This window comes from Actinia tenebrosa, unplaced genomic scaffold (assembly GCF_029948245.1).
Source record: "Actinia tenebrosa isolate PJP-AT-01 unplaced genomic scaffold, QUT_ActTen_1.0 PGA_scaffold0__85_contigs__length_37466705, whole genome shotgun sequence".
Lineage (NCBI taxonomy): Eukaryota > Metazoa > Cnidaria > Anthozoa > Actiniaria > Actiniidae > Actinia > Actinia tenebrosa.
In genome coordinates this window covers 29,103,898-29,118,269 of record NW_028292569.1, presented here as the reverse complement: position 1 = coordinate 29,118,269, position 14,372 = coordinate 29,103,898, and the positions used below count along the sequence as shown (strand labels likewise).

Genomic DNA, 14,372 nt, shown 5'->3' with positions numbered 1-14,372 from the left:
CCCTCCCTACTGCAACTCCATGTCAAATGCAGACGCAATAAAAGACAAATTTGTTTAAAACAATTTTTTATCTATTTCTTACTTGAAGCGGAATCTTTGAAATCCACTCCCGCGTGGGCCCCTCGTTCTATTTTATGGACATAAAAGATCGAACTGAAATGAGATAGCGCTATTTCAAAGCACAAATCATCTTATCTACATTTGAAGTAAGCAGCAATGAATTCCTTTAAAGGATAAATCTTGGATCTTGGCTATTTCTTGTCATTTTTAATATATAATAAATTCCTTTCCCTTCTTTCAAATGGAGCACAGATATAGCCCATTTGAGGACTTCATGATCATATGTAATTACAGCTTTCCATTCCTAAATTATTAGAACTAGTCCGCCCAGCTAGAATTGTAGTCTTTCTGCAACCTATCTCGGCAGTCCAGTTACTACTGATATGAGACAATTCTTTCATCTATTTTCTCTTTACAACTATGACATCTGTACAATCTTCTAGCGCATTCATGGCAGCACTTGTGACCGCACGGTCGGAATACCACGTTGCTTGGACTGTCCATGCAAATTCGACAAATTGCCAGAAGCTCTAATTCTTTTATTTTATTTTCATAATCTTTTTTTATGTGTGTTAAGGACAAGAGTGGAGCTTCTGTTCCTAAACATGGTAAGAGCACAATTAGTTGTTCATATGGTCTGGTCATTTTACAAGAAAAAATCAATATTCTACATTCAAACCTCTGGACATGATAAAGTAAGGGCACTTCAAACTCTCGGATCGAATTGGGAATTTGCGGAGGTGGAAAACCGGAGAACCCAAGGAAAAAACCCTCGAATAAAGGGGAAAAAAAGAAAGGATAAAGGAAGAGTCTAAACAATGATGCCAATCGGATGCTGAGCCAGGGATGAAACCCGAGACCCCAGAATTGACTGGCGAGTGCTCTACCGCTAAAGCACCTTAAATATGCAGAGTTTCTGATTCAGAAGAAGTAAAGTCACTCTATTTTAAGTTTTGCATGCAATTTGACGCTTTCCCCAAAATCGCTGACTGGGTACGTTTGCAAAGAGGTGCCCAATATCTGTATACTGCATGTTATTCTACATGGATGATGATACTCTAAGCTTTGAGACTAACCGTACACTTAGTTACCTGGAGCAAGTTTGCTATTGATTTTTTTCTCGCACTTCAGGCAAAATCTTGCCCTCAGGGAGCAACCTGTAAATAGGAAATAGGAAAAACCCCTTTGATTGTTGAAATGCAATTGAAAAGTTCGCAATTAAAAAAGAACATATGTTTGAATTTGCACAATGAAGAGTCACCAACACTCGGTGTGTTCTTTTTCTTCTTTTGGGAACCTTTCAAGTGCATCCAGAACTTGATATATGTAAACTGTGAATGACCATTGCTTTAATATTGTTTAATATTCAATTTTTGAAATAATAGACCTCTTTACTTTGGGCACAATGTTTTCCATTTCTGGCTAGACTATCATTGTTTTGTTTACGTGGTTGTGCATGAGACGATCGACACATGAAAATTGATGCAAATGAAACAAATAATTTTATTATCAAAAAGGAAAACATTACGCTAAAGGTGGAGGTCTATTTTGCAAAGCAAGCTTACCATGACCTAGCTAAAAAAAAGTCGTAGCTAAATGTAACTTATCATTCGTAAATTATTTTTACTTATATTTTATATTTTACAACTACCCGGACTTCCCGTACGGGGCTCTTCGGCGTGAGGTTCCCTACACACGCACTACAACTACATTCTATATTTACAACATACAACACTCAACTCACATGTTGATTTTAAAGGAGGGAGGAAATCGGAGATCCCGGAGAAAACTCTCGTAGCATAGGAGAGAACCACAACACATCAAATGAAACTCACATATGATCCAGTCTGAGCCAGGGATTGAACCCGGACCACAGTGGTGAGAGGCGAGCAGTAAACCACTGCACCACCCATGCTACCCATTTTTGACTTTTATTGACAGTGAAGTGCTACCAGTACATACCCTGACACACAACTTTGTGGTTGCAAGGTTTGAATATTACATCTGCTTTTTCCTCTCTACAATAACGACACAGTTCATCCTATAAACAGAAAACCAACAAAATTTTGGGTGTATATCAATTTCATTAAAAGACTTCACTGTGGGGCAGCTGGGGTTATCTTTAACTTACCCAAGGATATGGCGAAATGTGATGTACTTTGACGATATTTGACAATTGGACGACAATTAAACTAGATTATAAATTAGATATATCTAAGCTTTATTACAAAGCATATAATGCCAATTTACTAGAGTCTTTGCCCTATAGCAATACTCTTTACGTCGGAATGAAACACTTTTAACCTCTAGGTTTGAAATTGGAACAGGCGGCACTCACTCACCTGTACGTTAGTCTTCTGTGATTTGACCATTTTTGCCTTTTCATTTGAAGAGGTCCTTATTTCTGACGATATGTCATTATTAGTATTCCTTCTTTCGGATTCTGCAGAAGAAGTGCCTACAACATTCGAAGCAGATGTGTCATCTTTTAATTCCAGGTTCGCTAACGCCATGGGTATGTCACCAGCAGGAGTCGCTTCAGCAGTAGATCTAGATGGGGTTGCAGGCCCAGGCGCAGTGGCCATAGCCTTTGTATTTATCGGTCTTGACGATACTATTGCTGGAACAACAGCTGGAAGCTTTGATACCGGCGTAGGAGGATCAATTGGAAGAGGCTTAGTTGTACTTAACATTTTGGCATCATCAGATGACCCTATGGCACTTTTAGCTGGAATAGGTTTAGGTTCTGGAAATGACTTGGGAGGAGCCTCACAAGGCTCCCTTGGAGAACCTGGTGAAGTTGGTATCAGGTTAGGATTTCCTGCAACAGGAGAGGCTATCGGTAGTGGAACAGCTGTCCTAGGCGAAGGAGCTCGAAAAGAACCTGGCACTGGTCGTGCTTGTGTAGCCAACGCAGCTGGAGTTCCACCTTGGTATTTATTTCTTCGCCTGCAAAAGAATATTCTTTAATTCAACTACCATTAAAAACTTATATAACAGCCCAAGTGATCTAGAAATTTATGTTTGGCGCTACCATGCTAGCAGAAGTTTTTTCTTAGTGGCGAGCTAGAGTTAAACCGATGTCAGTACAGAGAAAGATCTCTGGAACCAAAGTAACCAAGAAGAAGGCTGCGTGGAAACCAACTTTGACCCACACGCGCGTCATAGTATATATTGTATTACCATATTATTATAATACACTCTACAAAATTACTCGATTCTGATTGGACAAGAGGAGTACAGTCCCAAATTGTACTCTGTATAGAGTCCCAATTAAGTTGTTCAATTTTGTTGAATTTGTTCTAAACAAAAAATCGCACAATCTTCTCGTACAAGTCGGAATTTATAGATACTCGCATAAAGGCTCGTCCAATTTTGAAAACTTTCAAAATATCACTCGTACCTATAAATTCCGAATTGTACTCGAGATCGTGCGATTTTCCAATACAACAGGCTATTATAAACATACACTAAGTCTTGACGCCTGAGCATCTCCTTCAATTCTTCATCAATACAAAGGTCCAGTGGGGTCTTTCCTTGATGGTTACTGTAGTCAGATTTTGCTCCACCGCGGGCGACTAGGAAAAGTGCAATGGCTTTTTCAGCCTCGTTGCCTGCTGGACCATCCAACCCCAAAGACTGAAAATCGACCTGGAATAAAAAAGAAATGACAATGTTATTGTTTCTTTGCATTAACTCGTAAGGAAATAAGATAATACCTAGTAACATGACAAAACGTAAGCACCATGTTGAATGATATAACAAGAGACATGGCCGCCATGTTGGATGATATAACAAAAGACATGACCGCCATTTTGGATGATATAACAAAAGACGCGGCCGCCATTTTGCATGATATAACAAAAGATATGACCAGCATGTTGGATGATATGACAAAAGACATGACCACCATGTTGGATGATATAACAAAAGGCATGACCACCATGTTGGATGATATAACAAAAGACATGACCACCATGTTGGATGATATAACAAAAGACATGACCAGCATGTTGGATGATGTAACAAAAGACACGACCACCATGTTGGATGATATAACAAAAGATATGACCAGCATGTTGGATGATATAACAAAAGACATTACCACCATGTTGGATGATATAACAAAAGACGTGGCCGCCATTTTGCATGATATAACAAAAGATATGACCAGCATGTTGGATGATATGACAAAAGACATGACCACCATGTTGGATGATATAACAAAAGACATGACCACCATGTTGGATGATATAACAAAAGACATGACCACCATGTTGGATGATATAACAAAAGACATGTCCACCATGTTGGATGATCTAACAAAAGACATGATCACCATGTTTATGATGGAACAAAAGACATGACCACCATGTTGGATGATATAACAAAAAACATGACAACCATGTTGGATGATATAACAAAAGACATGTCCACCATGTTGACCGGATAATAAAACAAAAGACATACTAGCCAGGTTGGATGATATAATAAAAGACATGACCACCATGTTGGATGATATAACAAAAGACATGACCACCATGTTGGATGATATAACAAAAGACATGACCACCATGTTGGATGATATAACAAAAGACATGTCCACCATGTTGGCCGGATAACAAAACAAAAGACATACTAGCCAGGTTGGATTATATAAGAAAGCGACACTGGTAAAAATGTTGGATGTGGCAAAAGAAATGGCGCCATGTTGGTGGAAATAACAATAAAACAAACATGGATGCCGTAACTTACCCCTAAGTGTACGATGCAGTGTTTCATGACAGCAACATGAAGGGGTGTGTCTCCATCTTTATCTTCCACATCGACATCTACTCCATGCTCAATCAATAGTTCGATCATTTCTTTGTGACTCCTTGATACAGACAAAGCTAAAGCTGTCATGCCCTCATCGTTTCGCATATTGATGCTACAATGACCCTGAAAAAAAATTTTGATAACACAATTATTAAAACCCATATTTGATTACGATTGAAAGAAAGTTAAAAATAATAAATTAAAAAAAGAAGAAACGAGGAGGTAGAGTAAAGAAAAGAAAGCAAGGCAAAGCAAACGAAAGTAATTATGAAACGAAAGCAAAGCAAACGAACGAAACGAGACGCAACGAAAGCAAAGCAAACGAACGAAACGAGGCGCAACGAAAGCAAAGCAAAATAACGAAACGAAAGCAAAGCAAACGAACGAAACGAGACGCAATTACAAAAGAAAAGCAAACGAACGAAACGAGACGCAATTACGAAAGCAAAGCAAACGAACGAAACGAGACGCAATTACGAAAGCAAAGCAAACGAACGAAACGAAACGCAACGAAAGCGTTTTATTTTGTTTAATTTGGTTTTAATTTGGTTTTTTTTTTTTTTCCTTAGTAGCATTTCTTTTCACAAATCTAGTCAGTCTTGTTTTCACGGAATGTACGCTTACCGATAAAATCAAATGTCTGGCAATTTCATGATGGTTATTTATTGAAACCACATGTAAAGCTGAAAATCCATCTTCTTTAGTAATATCCACTAAACCTGGAAACTTTTCTATCAATAACTTGGCTGCACTGAAAACAAATACAAAAACGGCAAATGTTTTAATGTCCAAATGTATGAGGACAGAAAGATATGTTAGACACCAAAACAAGAACAAGTACAGAGCTAGAGATGCGGGCAAAACTGGAAGCTTTTCTCCCTTCCAAATAAAGGTTTTGCACTATCACTTGCCAAAGCTCATAATACAGCTTGGAATGCCTGTGGTTGGATGGCAGAACAATAACGAAACGATAGCAATGTTCCGCCATCTAATATGGCAGCCGTTCATGTGATGGTGCAAAACCTCTATTCTAGCCCATATGCACAGACAGTTTCGTCTTGTAGATACTTGCCCCCCCCCCCCCCCCCCCCCCCCCTACATCCGGCAACCAGAGGCTTCAGGAACAAAGCTCGTTGGAATAAATTCGAATTTTCAAAGCAAAATCCAAAATAATCTAATTAGGATGCGCTCGCTTAGATTTACTGGGACAATGGATGCACTTCTGTATCATCTTCGGTTTAAAAGCATTATACATGCACCTGTTTCAAAAAACGCTGTCATCGCCAAAGGCGATAGGCAATAGGCGATAGGCAAAAATAAATAAGATATATGTCATTCCAAGATTCAAGAATAGCTGGAATGACTTGTGCTTCTTATTATTATTCTCGTCAAGAGTATGGCCCTTCGTGCTGAGACTGATTCGATGTTCTTTGTATTCAATGAAACCATTTCCATGTCGGAATGATCTATCGCCTTTCGTCTTTGGCGATGAAAACGTTTTTTGAATTCGGTGTATAAAATAATATGTCACATATATGCACACATATAAAACAGATCTTACTGTTGGCAGTTTTTCAGACAGGCCAAATGCAGTATGTTGAATCCATTTACATTACAAATAGTTGGATCCAGGTTCTTGGCTTTGAGTAGATGGGAAAATATGTTATTCTGACTGCGTAAAATTGCTTCATGTAAAGGTGTGTCTCCCAATACGTCCTTTATAAAATGATAAAGCATTAGAAAATTGATACTGAGGAAGATTTTGTTTGCGTTTTTATGTTTTCCCATGCACTGAAGACCATGTGTTGATTCCTTTCAGAATCATTTTCTTTATTTACCAGCAGTACTGTTAAATAAAGAAATCAACACTTGGTCTTCAGTGGGGTAACATTCGATTCTTTGTTTGAGTAATTCATCCCTGATATCAATGTACCTTTTCACGACTAGTAACGCTTGAAAAGGTACATTATTATTAGGGATGATTTGCTCAAACAAAGAATAGTCCACTTTCGAGTTCTCTGTTGCTCAGGGTTGGCCTCGACTTTTTGCAGAATATTTATGAGTTCTTGTGAAGGTCGGTGGAATTTCAAAGTGTTTGCGGTATTGTTGAAGTTGTGCATTCTTTACTTTACTGTTGGTATTTGTGAATATTTAGACACTGAGTCGAGGCTAACCCTGAGTAAATGAGTCTGTAATCAAGGAACACAGCGGTAATTTGGAACTCGAAAATGGTCTATTATACAGCTCGAATCGCTGTCACACGATGTCTCATGCAACTTATATCTTGACATATGTTCGCTCCGTCATCTTTTATCTTCGATACAGCAAACTATTGCCTTATATTGCCATTCCCCGCGGAGGGGAAAGGATCCAGAATAGGCCTCAAGTGCCTTCTACAATTTTATGGACAAAAGGAGTTGCAAGTAACAATGTAACATCGTAGCATAGTTTCTTGAAACCTTCAACAGCGTTTTTGGGAATCGATTTTAACGATAACTCTCCAATACCTCAAGCATGAAATAATCTCTAAGAGCAATGATCAACTACAGGAAAGGGTTTAATGTGAAACCTTCCCTTTCATCGTCTCAGGAAACTCTTGGAAATGAGGAACATAGCATCTCCGAGGACGAAACTTATGGGAGCTGAATCTCATAACGGACTTATATAAGTTTCTGATGGTGAAAGTAAAGGTGAAGGGGATAAGAAGAGGCAGCTCTCCCTGGTTTCACATGAAATATTCTTTAAATTTACAATTATAATTCGTACCTGGCAATTGACATCACAATACTTAGATTGTACCAGAGCGACCACACCTGCTTCATTGCCTCTTTGAACAGCGAGATGGAGAGGTGTTACCTTGGTTCGGTCCAAATCGGTTGGATTCACTTTGGCATTAGCAGAAAGCATGACTACAACACAAACACCGGTTTCGTCACTGAAATGACAAGAATGAAATGAATTAACTGAATTGGTTAGTAATCGATCTAAAATAAACGAGGAGGTCGAAAAGGTATGGGGGGATAGGCAAACAGACGTTCGGACGAATGGATGGGTGAATAGATGGATTGTTGGTCTGATAGGTGCGAGGGTGGATGGGTGGATGATGGATAGATTGATGGATAGATGGGTGGGTGGGTGGGTGATTGGGTGGGTGGATGGACTGCGTACATAAAGCGTGCTAATTTAATGACAATGCAGTTAAAAAGGCTTATATTCTTCCTTCAAACAAATAACGTACGATAGAACTCACCCATAAGCAGCATGGTGCAATGCTGTGTAACCTTGTTCATCCTATGTCAAAAATTACAGTTTTAAATAAAATACTGCATGTGAGTAAATGTTAAAAGATGCAAAGTTGTAAGACGTTGAACCATAGTTACCCTTAGTTCTTTGTCAGCTCCGTTTTCCAGTAGATAAGACACAATCTCAGATTTTCCTTGATGACAGGCCACTTGCAAGGGCGTCTTGTTTCTGGCAAATTTTTGATTTACCTAGACAAGAGTGTAGTAATGGTTAAGCAAAGCAAGTAAGTATAAAATATAAGGAGAGACAAGAGTAGAAAGAAAGAAAGAAAGAAAGAAAGGAAGAAAGAAAGGAAGGAAGGAGGCAAGGAGGCAAGGAGGCAAGGAGGCAAGGAGGCAAGGAGGCAAGGAGGCAAGGAGGCAAGGAGGCAAGGAGGCAAGGAGGCAAGGAGGCAAGGAGGCAAGGAGGCAAGGAGGCAAGGAGGCAAGGAAGGAATTAAGAAAGGAAGGAAGGAAGGAAGATTTTAAACTAAAGGAAGAAAAAGCAAAAACTATTTTATCAACTGATCATCATTTTTAAAACAAAGTTGACTTCAGTGCAGAGGTTCTAGAGAGAGAGAGAGAGAGGTGTTATGTCAATTATAGAAACAGAAAATTGTCCTACCAAGGCTTTGTTGCTACCGATGATCTGCTTGACTTTCTCCAAGTTTCCAACAGTAGTAGCCACCAAAAGGGGTTCAAAATCGGTTTCTGAACTGGAAGCATTTGACACTCCTTCAAGCATAGCGTGAAGCAGAAGTTCTACAAGAAAAGTGCACTCGCTCAGTCACCATACATTTTCTGTTACAATCTCCACAAACATTATATTAAATAAGGAAACCAAAAGCATGGGTGACGTAGAGGTGAAAGTGCTCACCTCTCACCAATGCGACCCTGATTCAATTCTCGAACTCAAGGTCTTACATGAGTAGAGTTATACTTTACGCAAACTGACCTAAGGCAGTTGTAGCGCTGGCAGAAGGATCTTCATGTCCAGCAGGCGTTCTCTCTTCTTCTTTGGACTCCAAAATAAGAGCATCTGGATTGAAAACCCAAACACGATCCTCGATGCTAACCACCATATCTCCATTATCAACAACTCGAATCACTTTACCAGCTTTCCCTAATACCTGGAAAACATATGTAATATATATAATAATCGAGTGCGAGGTCCATACCGTATGTATGCGCCACTCCTATATAGAATTCCCTTTGAGAAGAAAGTTTCCGGAGTAATCTTGAGGAAGGGTCATCAAGATTTTGGACAGCCCTTCTTTTCGGCCGGTGTCAATAAGGCAAAAATACTAACAACAGCCTGTTCCTTTAATTTCAACAATTAAAATTGTTTCCGAACTTTCGAGCTCAGTGCTCGCTAATTTATAAAGCAAAACTATTAACGATATGAAGCATTTACATCTTCCCAGCTTTATGCAATATACTGCATGCTTGGTAAGCTTTCAACGCTATATAAAAAATTGTGTCATCCATTAGAATTATTCCGTGCGTGCATCGCCAACATGGTACATTTATTTTCCTAGCTTGGTGCAAAACATGCATTCTTGGTAAGCTAGTCCTTGTTCCATGCGCAATGTAAGCTTTTAGGAGATCTTTTTATTCCATATTAACTCGGTGCCCAGGTCTACTCTATACCCTTTGTTATTTCGATATAGCATTTGGAAATTAAATCCCTGGATTGTGCAAGATCTATGTCAAATGTCTGTCTTGCTAATTCAAATATTTTTTGATATATTACATACATTTTCCATTGCATTATTCCAGCCTCCATGACCTTCTTGTAGGTTCATCACTGTTTCTTTGTTACCGGCAACTCTGACTTTGTCTCCAGTTCGCAAATTTATAGTTACCTTATGAATGAAGAAGAGCATCAAGAGCACTAGCTAACTTAAACGTACAAAACCAAAAAGCAATTAAAAAATCAGCATCGTACCTTACAAAGTGCTTCGGGATGAAATACCCAATTGAATAATCCATACTGGACATGAACATCACCGTCTTCATCAATACGGCCAACCTTACCTACTTTTCCGATTACCTTGAAAAACAAAACACGAAATGAGAGGTTACTACATTGAGAGGGGAAAGCCGCCCTTTGCAGGAAGCCCACTAACAGGAGATAAAGAAGAAATAGAGACGAATGACTAGGGAGGAAATAAAGCTAGTTCGAAGAGTGTCATCTTATGGGTTTGGAATATGAAACCGGCTGTGAAAACTTTGCAAACTCACTTTTTGCATTGCATCTACCCATCCCCCATGACCTTCCGCCAACTGCTTCAGTGTTTCAACGTCCAGTTCCGTTTTCACCATGTCTCCTTCTCTCAATTCATTCCCTCCTGACCTCGGCATACTAATCGTAGATACCACAGGGAGATGGTCTTTATAGTAACATGGCCCATTTGCAGCTTTGACTAGGCATAAATCCATCTATAAAAGAATTATTATTACGATAACAATTAGAAAACAACAAATCCGACGTACAACTGCTTTTCTTTCGCAAAGGTACGGTACGCAAACAGATCCAAATGCACAACTAACTTACAGATCGAGCTGGAATTTACCGGCGTTTGCATTGCTACTTGGCCACCCCAGACAAAAATCGCGACGTGCACTTTGCAATAGACTGCCGTCAATCAAACACGTTGACGCCATTTACTCACGTGTGTAATTCAAAAGGCGCCAAAACGTCGGTCGATTGTTTACAAGTATTATGAGCCACACTCACCGGGCCTAGCCGGGCCGATCCAAACGCGTGTAAATGACGTCAACTTGTTTGATTGACGGCAGTCTATTGCAAAGTGCACGTCTATATTTTTGTCTGGGGTGGCCGCGTAGCAATGCAAACGCCGGTAAGGGGTTGAGTTTTGGGGTTAGGGAAGCGAAGTATCCGAAAAAAGGAGAAACGCAACAACCTCTATTCACATGTGATGCCGAGGCCAGAAATGGAACCCGAGATCCCTGCGGAGAAAAGCGAGAGGTCTACTGCTACGCCACCCTTAATTCACAAATGTACACTTACTTTGCCTTCATATCCAACTCTATGTTTGATTTCAAAAGAGTTACCCCAGTTTACAAGGACTGCACTCCTGGGTGTATTTTCCCATGCAGTTAGCCCTACTACGCCTCCAACCTTCGAGCCTAAGTCATTGTCTAATGTCCAGTCCCGTCCTTGTTTTACTAGGGCACCAGGGAATATTCCAGTGGCGCGAATCTTTTTCTCAACAGCGTCAGAGTGCTTTCCAACATTGGTTCTGAAAAATCAATAATATTTTAAAGGTTGGTTTTTCTAGTTATTAATTTTTTGTCTAACAACCTTTGCCGTGTTGGTATGAGTTTACCTTTCTCCTGTACCTCCCTCCCACCCACCCACCGCATCGAAGAATTATTAGGAATTGCTTCCGAACCGGATGGACGTGATTGTTCAGCCATGATGCGAAATGGATGGGTTTGCAATATTGTAATAAAATCAGCCCATGCAGCTACACTAATAAAAACGTTTAATATAACGCAAAACAATTGCGCTGTTTCTTTTCTTGGATGGCGAACATGGTGCAATGTTTTCTAGTTTCGACAAATACATAGAAGTCCCGTTATCAACCTCAGCTCCTTGGGATCAGTTAGAATGCTCAAAATAAGGAGATTCAAGATATCCTGGTTATAATATGTAGTGAAGATGTAGTGAGGCAAGTCCACGAGACTCCTTTGCCGTCTGAAGGGAATACCCTGAATTCTTGCAAAATATGGTTTTCTATCTAACTGACGAAACTCTAATTTATCTAATTTTGTTCATAATGCCTTACATGGCGTGCTCTATTTTGCAGTCGTCATTAGTTTCGGTCCCAGATCCTCTCGAAAGATAAACCAGAAAGATAAACTAGAATGAATAATGTTTACCAAACTGAAACCAGGCGTATGGTTGCCATGAAACCCTTCTATTGGCAAACGATATACTAATTCAAGACTCCATGCAATATCATATAATTTGTACTTTTATATTTATCACTCACCCATTGGTTCTGTCGTTCGATATGTGAAAACGAATAAATGCATGGTTTTTGTCATGCACATCATTCATGTAGCAAACATTACACAGGTCGAAGTTGTGACATACTGTGCAGTGCCATCGTATTCCTGTGATGCCCGAGGTCATGCATCCATCACAAGTAAAATCTTTAAACACAACTCCTACAAACCAAGATAAAAAATAGAGATATAATATATATAGAGAATGCTGTGTGTGCAAACGAAGATGCAAATTTTATTTCAATTTGAAGACATTTTTCGGTAAGACAAAATAAAATAAAAATCCTTCTTCTTGTCGTGACGATAATGATAAAATATTTTCAATCAAGATGTACGGTGCAGTATACTACAAACTCAAAATTCAGTAAAAGGTGGAAAGGCTGATGACCTCTTCGAGTTGCTTAGGATACAGTTTTGGGAGACGAGATAAAGAGGATTTTCGAAGTCTAATCGATGCATAATCATATTTGCTACATGTAATAATAGAGTCTGTCTTTCGGTCGAGTGTCGAGGGTCTAGGGTAGTAAGTCGAGGGTCGGAAGTCTTGTCACACGACCATACGTTTCTTTGTATTAATCATACCGCTTTTAAAAACATTTTACTCCCAAAATATTGAACATATTATTCTCAAATCTTCAGTAGTACTAAATAAGACATTCTCTTTCGATTCCTGGAGTCGGTTTGCTTGTAGCTTAAAATTTTTTAATGCTAATGAGGAAAAAACGTAAATAAAGATCGGCCTATATCAAAATCGGAACAATAATAAAGGAAGACCAATTTATAACTAGGAACTAGTTTAATGAAAATGTTTGGGGATAAATACGAAAAATAAAGAAAAATAGACTTCTGTGCCTATAAGCTTATTTATCTTGAAGAATCGAAAGGCATTGATCGACCAAGCAAGGAATTATTAGCATCAATGGTTTTTCATTGTTATAAGTTTGAAACAATCTGAGAATATCTCACATAGCTACTAGAAGAGAAGATAGTCTCAAGAACTTTTGAAATTATCTCATTTTTTTCTCTTGACTGCTTACAAAATGAAGTTGATAAACGAAGCAAAGCGACCGAACTGAACTAAATATTGACTTCCGCCTTGGGTTTGAATTAATCAAGCAATCCGAGGCTGATGTATATGCACGAAAATATGCAGTTCCAAGGTAAAGTAAGTTATGACAGTTACAATGTAATGGTTTCTCTGATTAATTACAGCAGAAATATGACACATCTGAAGGTATATTATGGTATACTATACTATACTACATATATGCGTGAAATACATAAATATTATAAACAAATAAATGTACCCGCTGAAGAGGAATCAAAGACTCGTAAATCGTAGCAGTCATTCAATCCAGTCCTGTAATCAGCTTGCTTCCCATTATCCCAACACACCAGTACAGTTTTTGACGGCAATGTTTGACCATCTGCAAATTTTTGTAGGTCAACAATTGTTCCAACACATCCTTCTCCTCCATCTTGGTCGCCCCATTTCCAGTCTGGTCCTCGAACAACTCGACATCCTAGAATCATGATTGTTAGAATACTCTCATTCAAGCCGAAGATTTTACATCTGCGACGTTTAAATAACTAGATTCGTCGATAGAAAGCGATGAAACATGGGTTAAAAAAGCAAACTTCAAGCTGAAAGCTTAGAATTCCAAGAAAATGTTTAGTATAAAAGAAAACCGTTTTGACCCAGACAGAACTTCGAGGTAATCACGTGATGATGTCACGAAATCGTTCATAACATCACGAAAGACAGAGTGCAAATACGAGGGATGGATAGTTGAAGTGAAACTAGAAAAGAGACTTAGCAAAATATTCTTGTTGTTTCGTTTCATCATATTTCAGTAATTAGTAATGGTGCATGATTTGATATGAGAATTCTTCGTTTTAGTTCTTTTAAATCGTTATATTATGCTGGCGCTATCCAGATGTTCCTGAATTGTGCATTATTCAACGAAGGGAATAACAAATGTAACTTTGTTTTATATAAAAATTAAAATTAGAGTGCAAACAATGAAATATTAGTTATACTAACTTACACTATTTTATGCTAATTCTATTGTTTTCTTTTGTTTAATTTGCACTATTTTGAACAATTTAGTAATTAGTGTTTCACGGATATTTTGTTTGCACTCTATAAATAAAAAATGTAAATTGATAACTCAA

General features: G+C 38.7%; 1 protein-coding gene and 1 long non-coding RNA gene across 4 annotated transcripts; one reads left to right on the top strand and one right to left on the bottom strand.

Moving 5' to 3' along the window:
* Positions 1-49: 49 nt before the first annotated feature.
* Positions 50-13,730, bottom strand: LOC116286329 (uncharacterized). 3 transcript variants are annotated; one of them, XM_031692804.2, is made up of 19 exons: positions 13,505-13,730; positions 12,182-12,359; positions 11,194-11,425; positions 10,404-10,601; positions 10,108-10,212; positions 9,917-10,024; positions 9,115-9,289; positions 8,785-8,921; positions 8,259-8,369; positions 8,129-8,169; positions 7,645-7,813; positions 6,440-6,594; positions 5,503-5,629; positions 4,816-5,001; positions 3,530-3,711; positions 2,403-3,009; positions 2,023-2,101; positions 1,152-1,217; positions 50-659 (listed from the first exon to the last, which is right to left on the bottom strand). In XM_031692804.2, the coding sequence occupies exons 1-19, from the start codon at positions 13,728-13,730 to the stop codon at positions 436-438; spliced, it is 3,306 nt and encodes a 1,101-aa protein (XP_031548664.2). In that variant the 3' UTR covers positions 50-435. The 3 variants fall into 3 exon arrangements, 2 of the variants coding, with proteins under 2 accessions (XP_031548664.2, XP_031548665.2); XR_016121575.1 differs by having other exon boundaries at positions 590-659; positions 1,896-2,101; XM_031692805.2 differs by lacking the exon at positions 10,108-10,212.
* On the top strand, positions 13,156-14,372 carry LOC148914026 (uncharacterized). The gene is made up of 2 exons (XR_016121582.1): positions 13,156-13,357; positions 13,641-14,372. It is a non-coding gene; the product is annotated as an uncharacterized LOC148914026 (long non-coding RNA).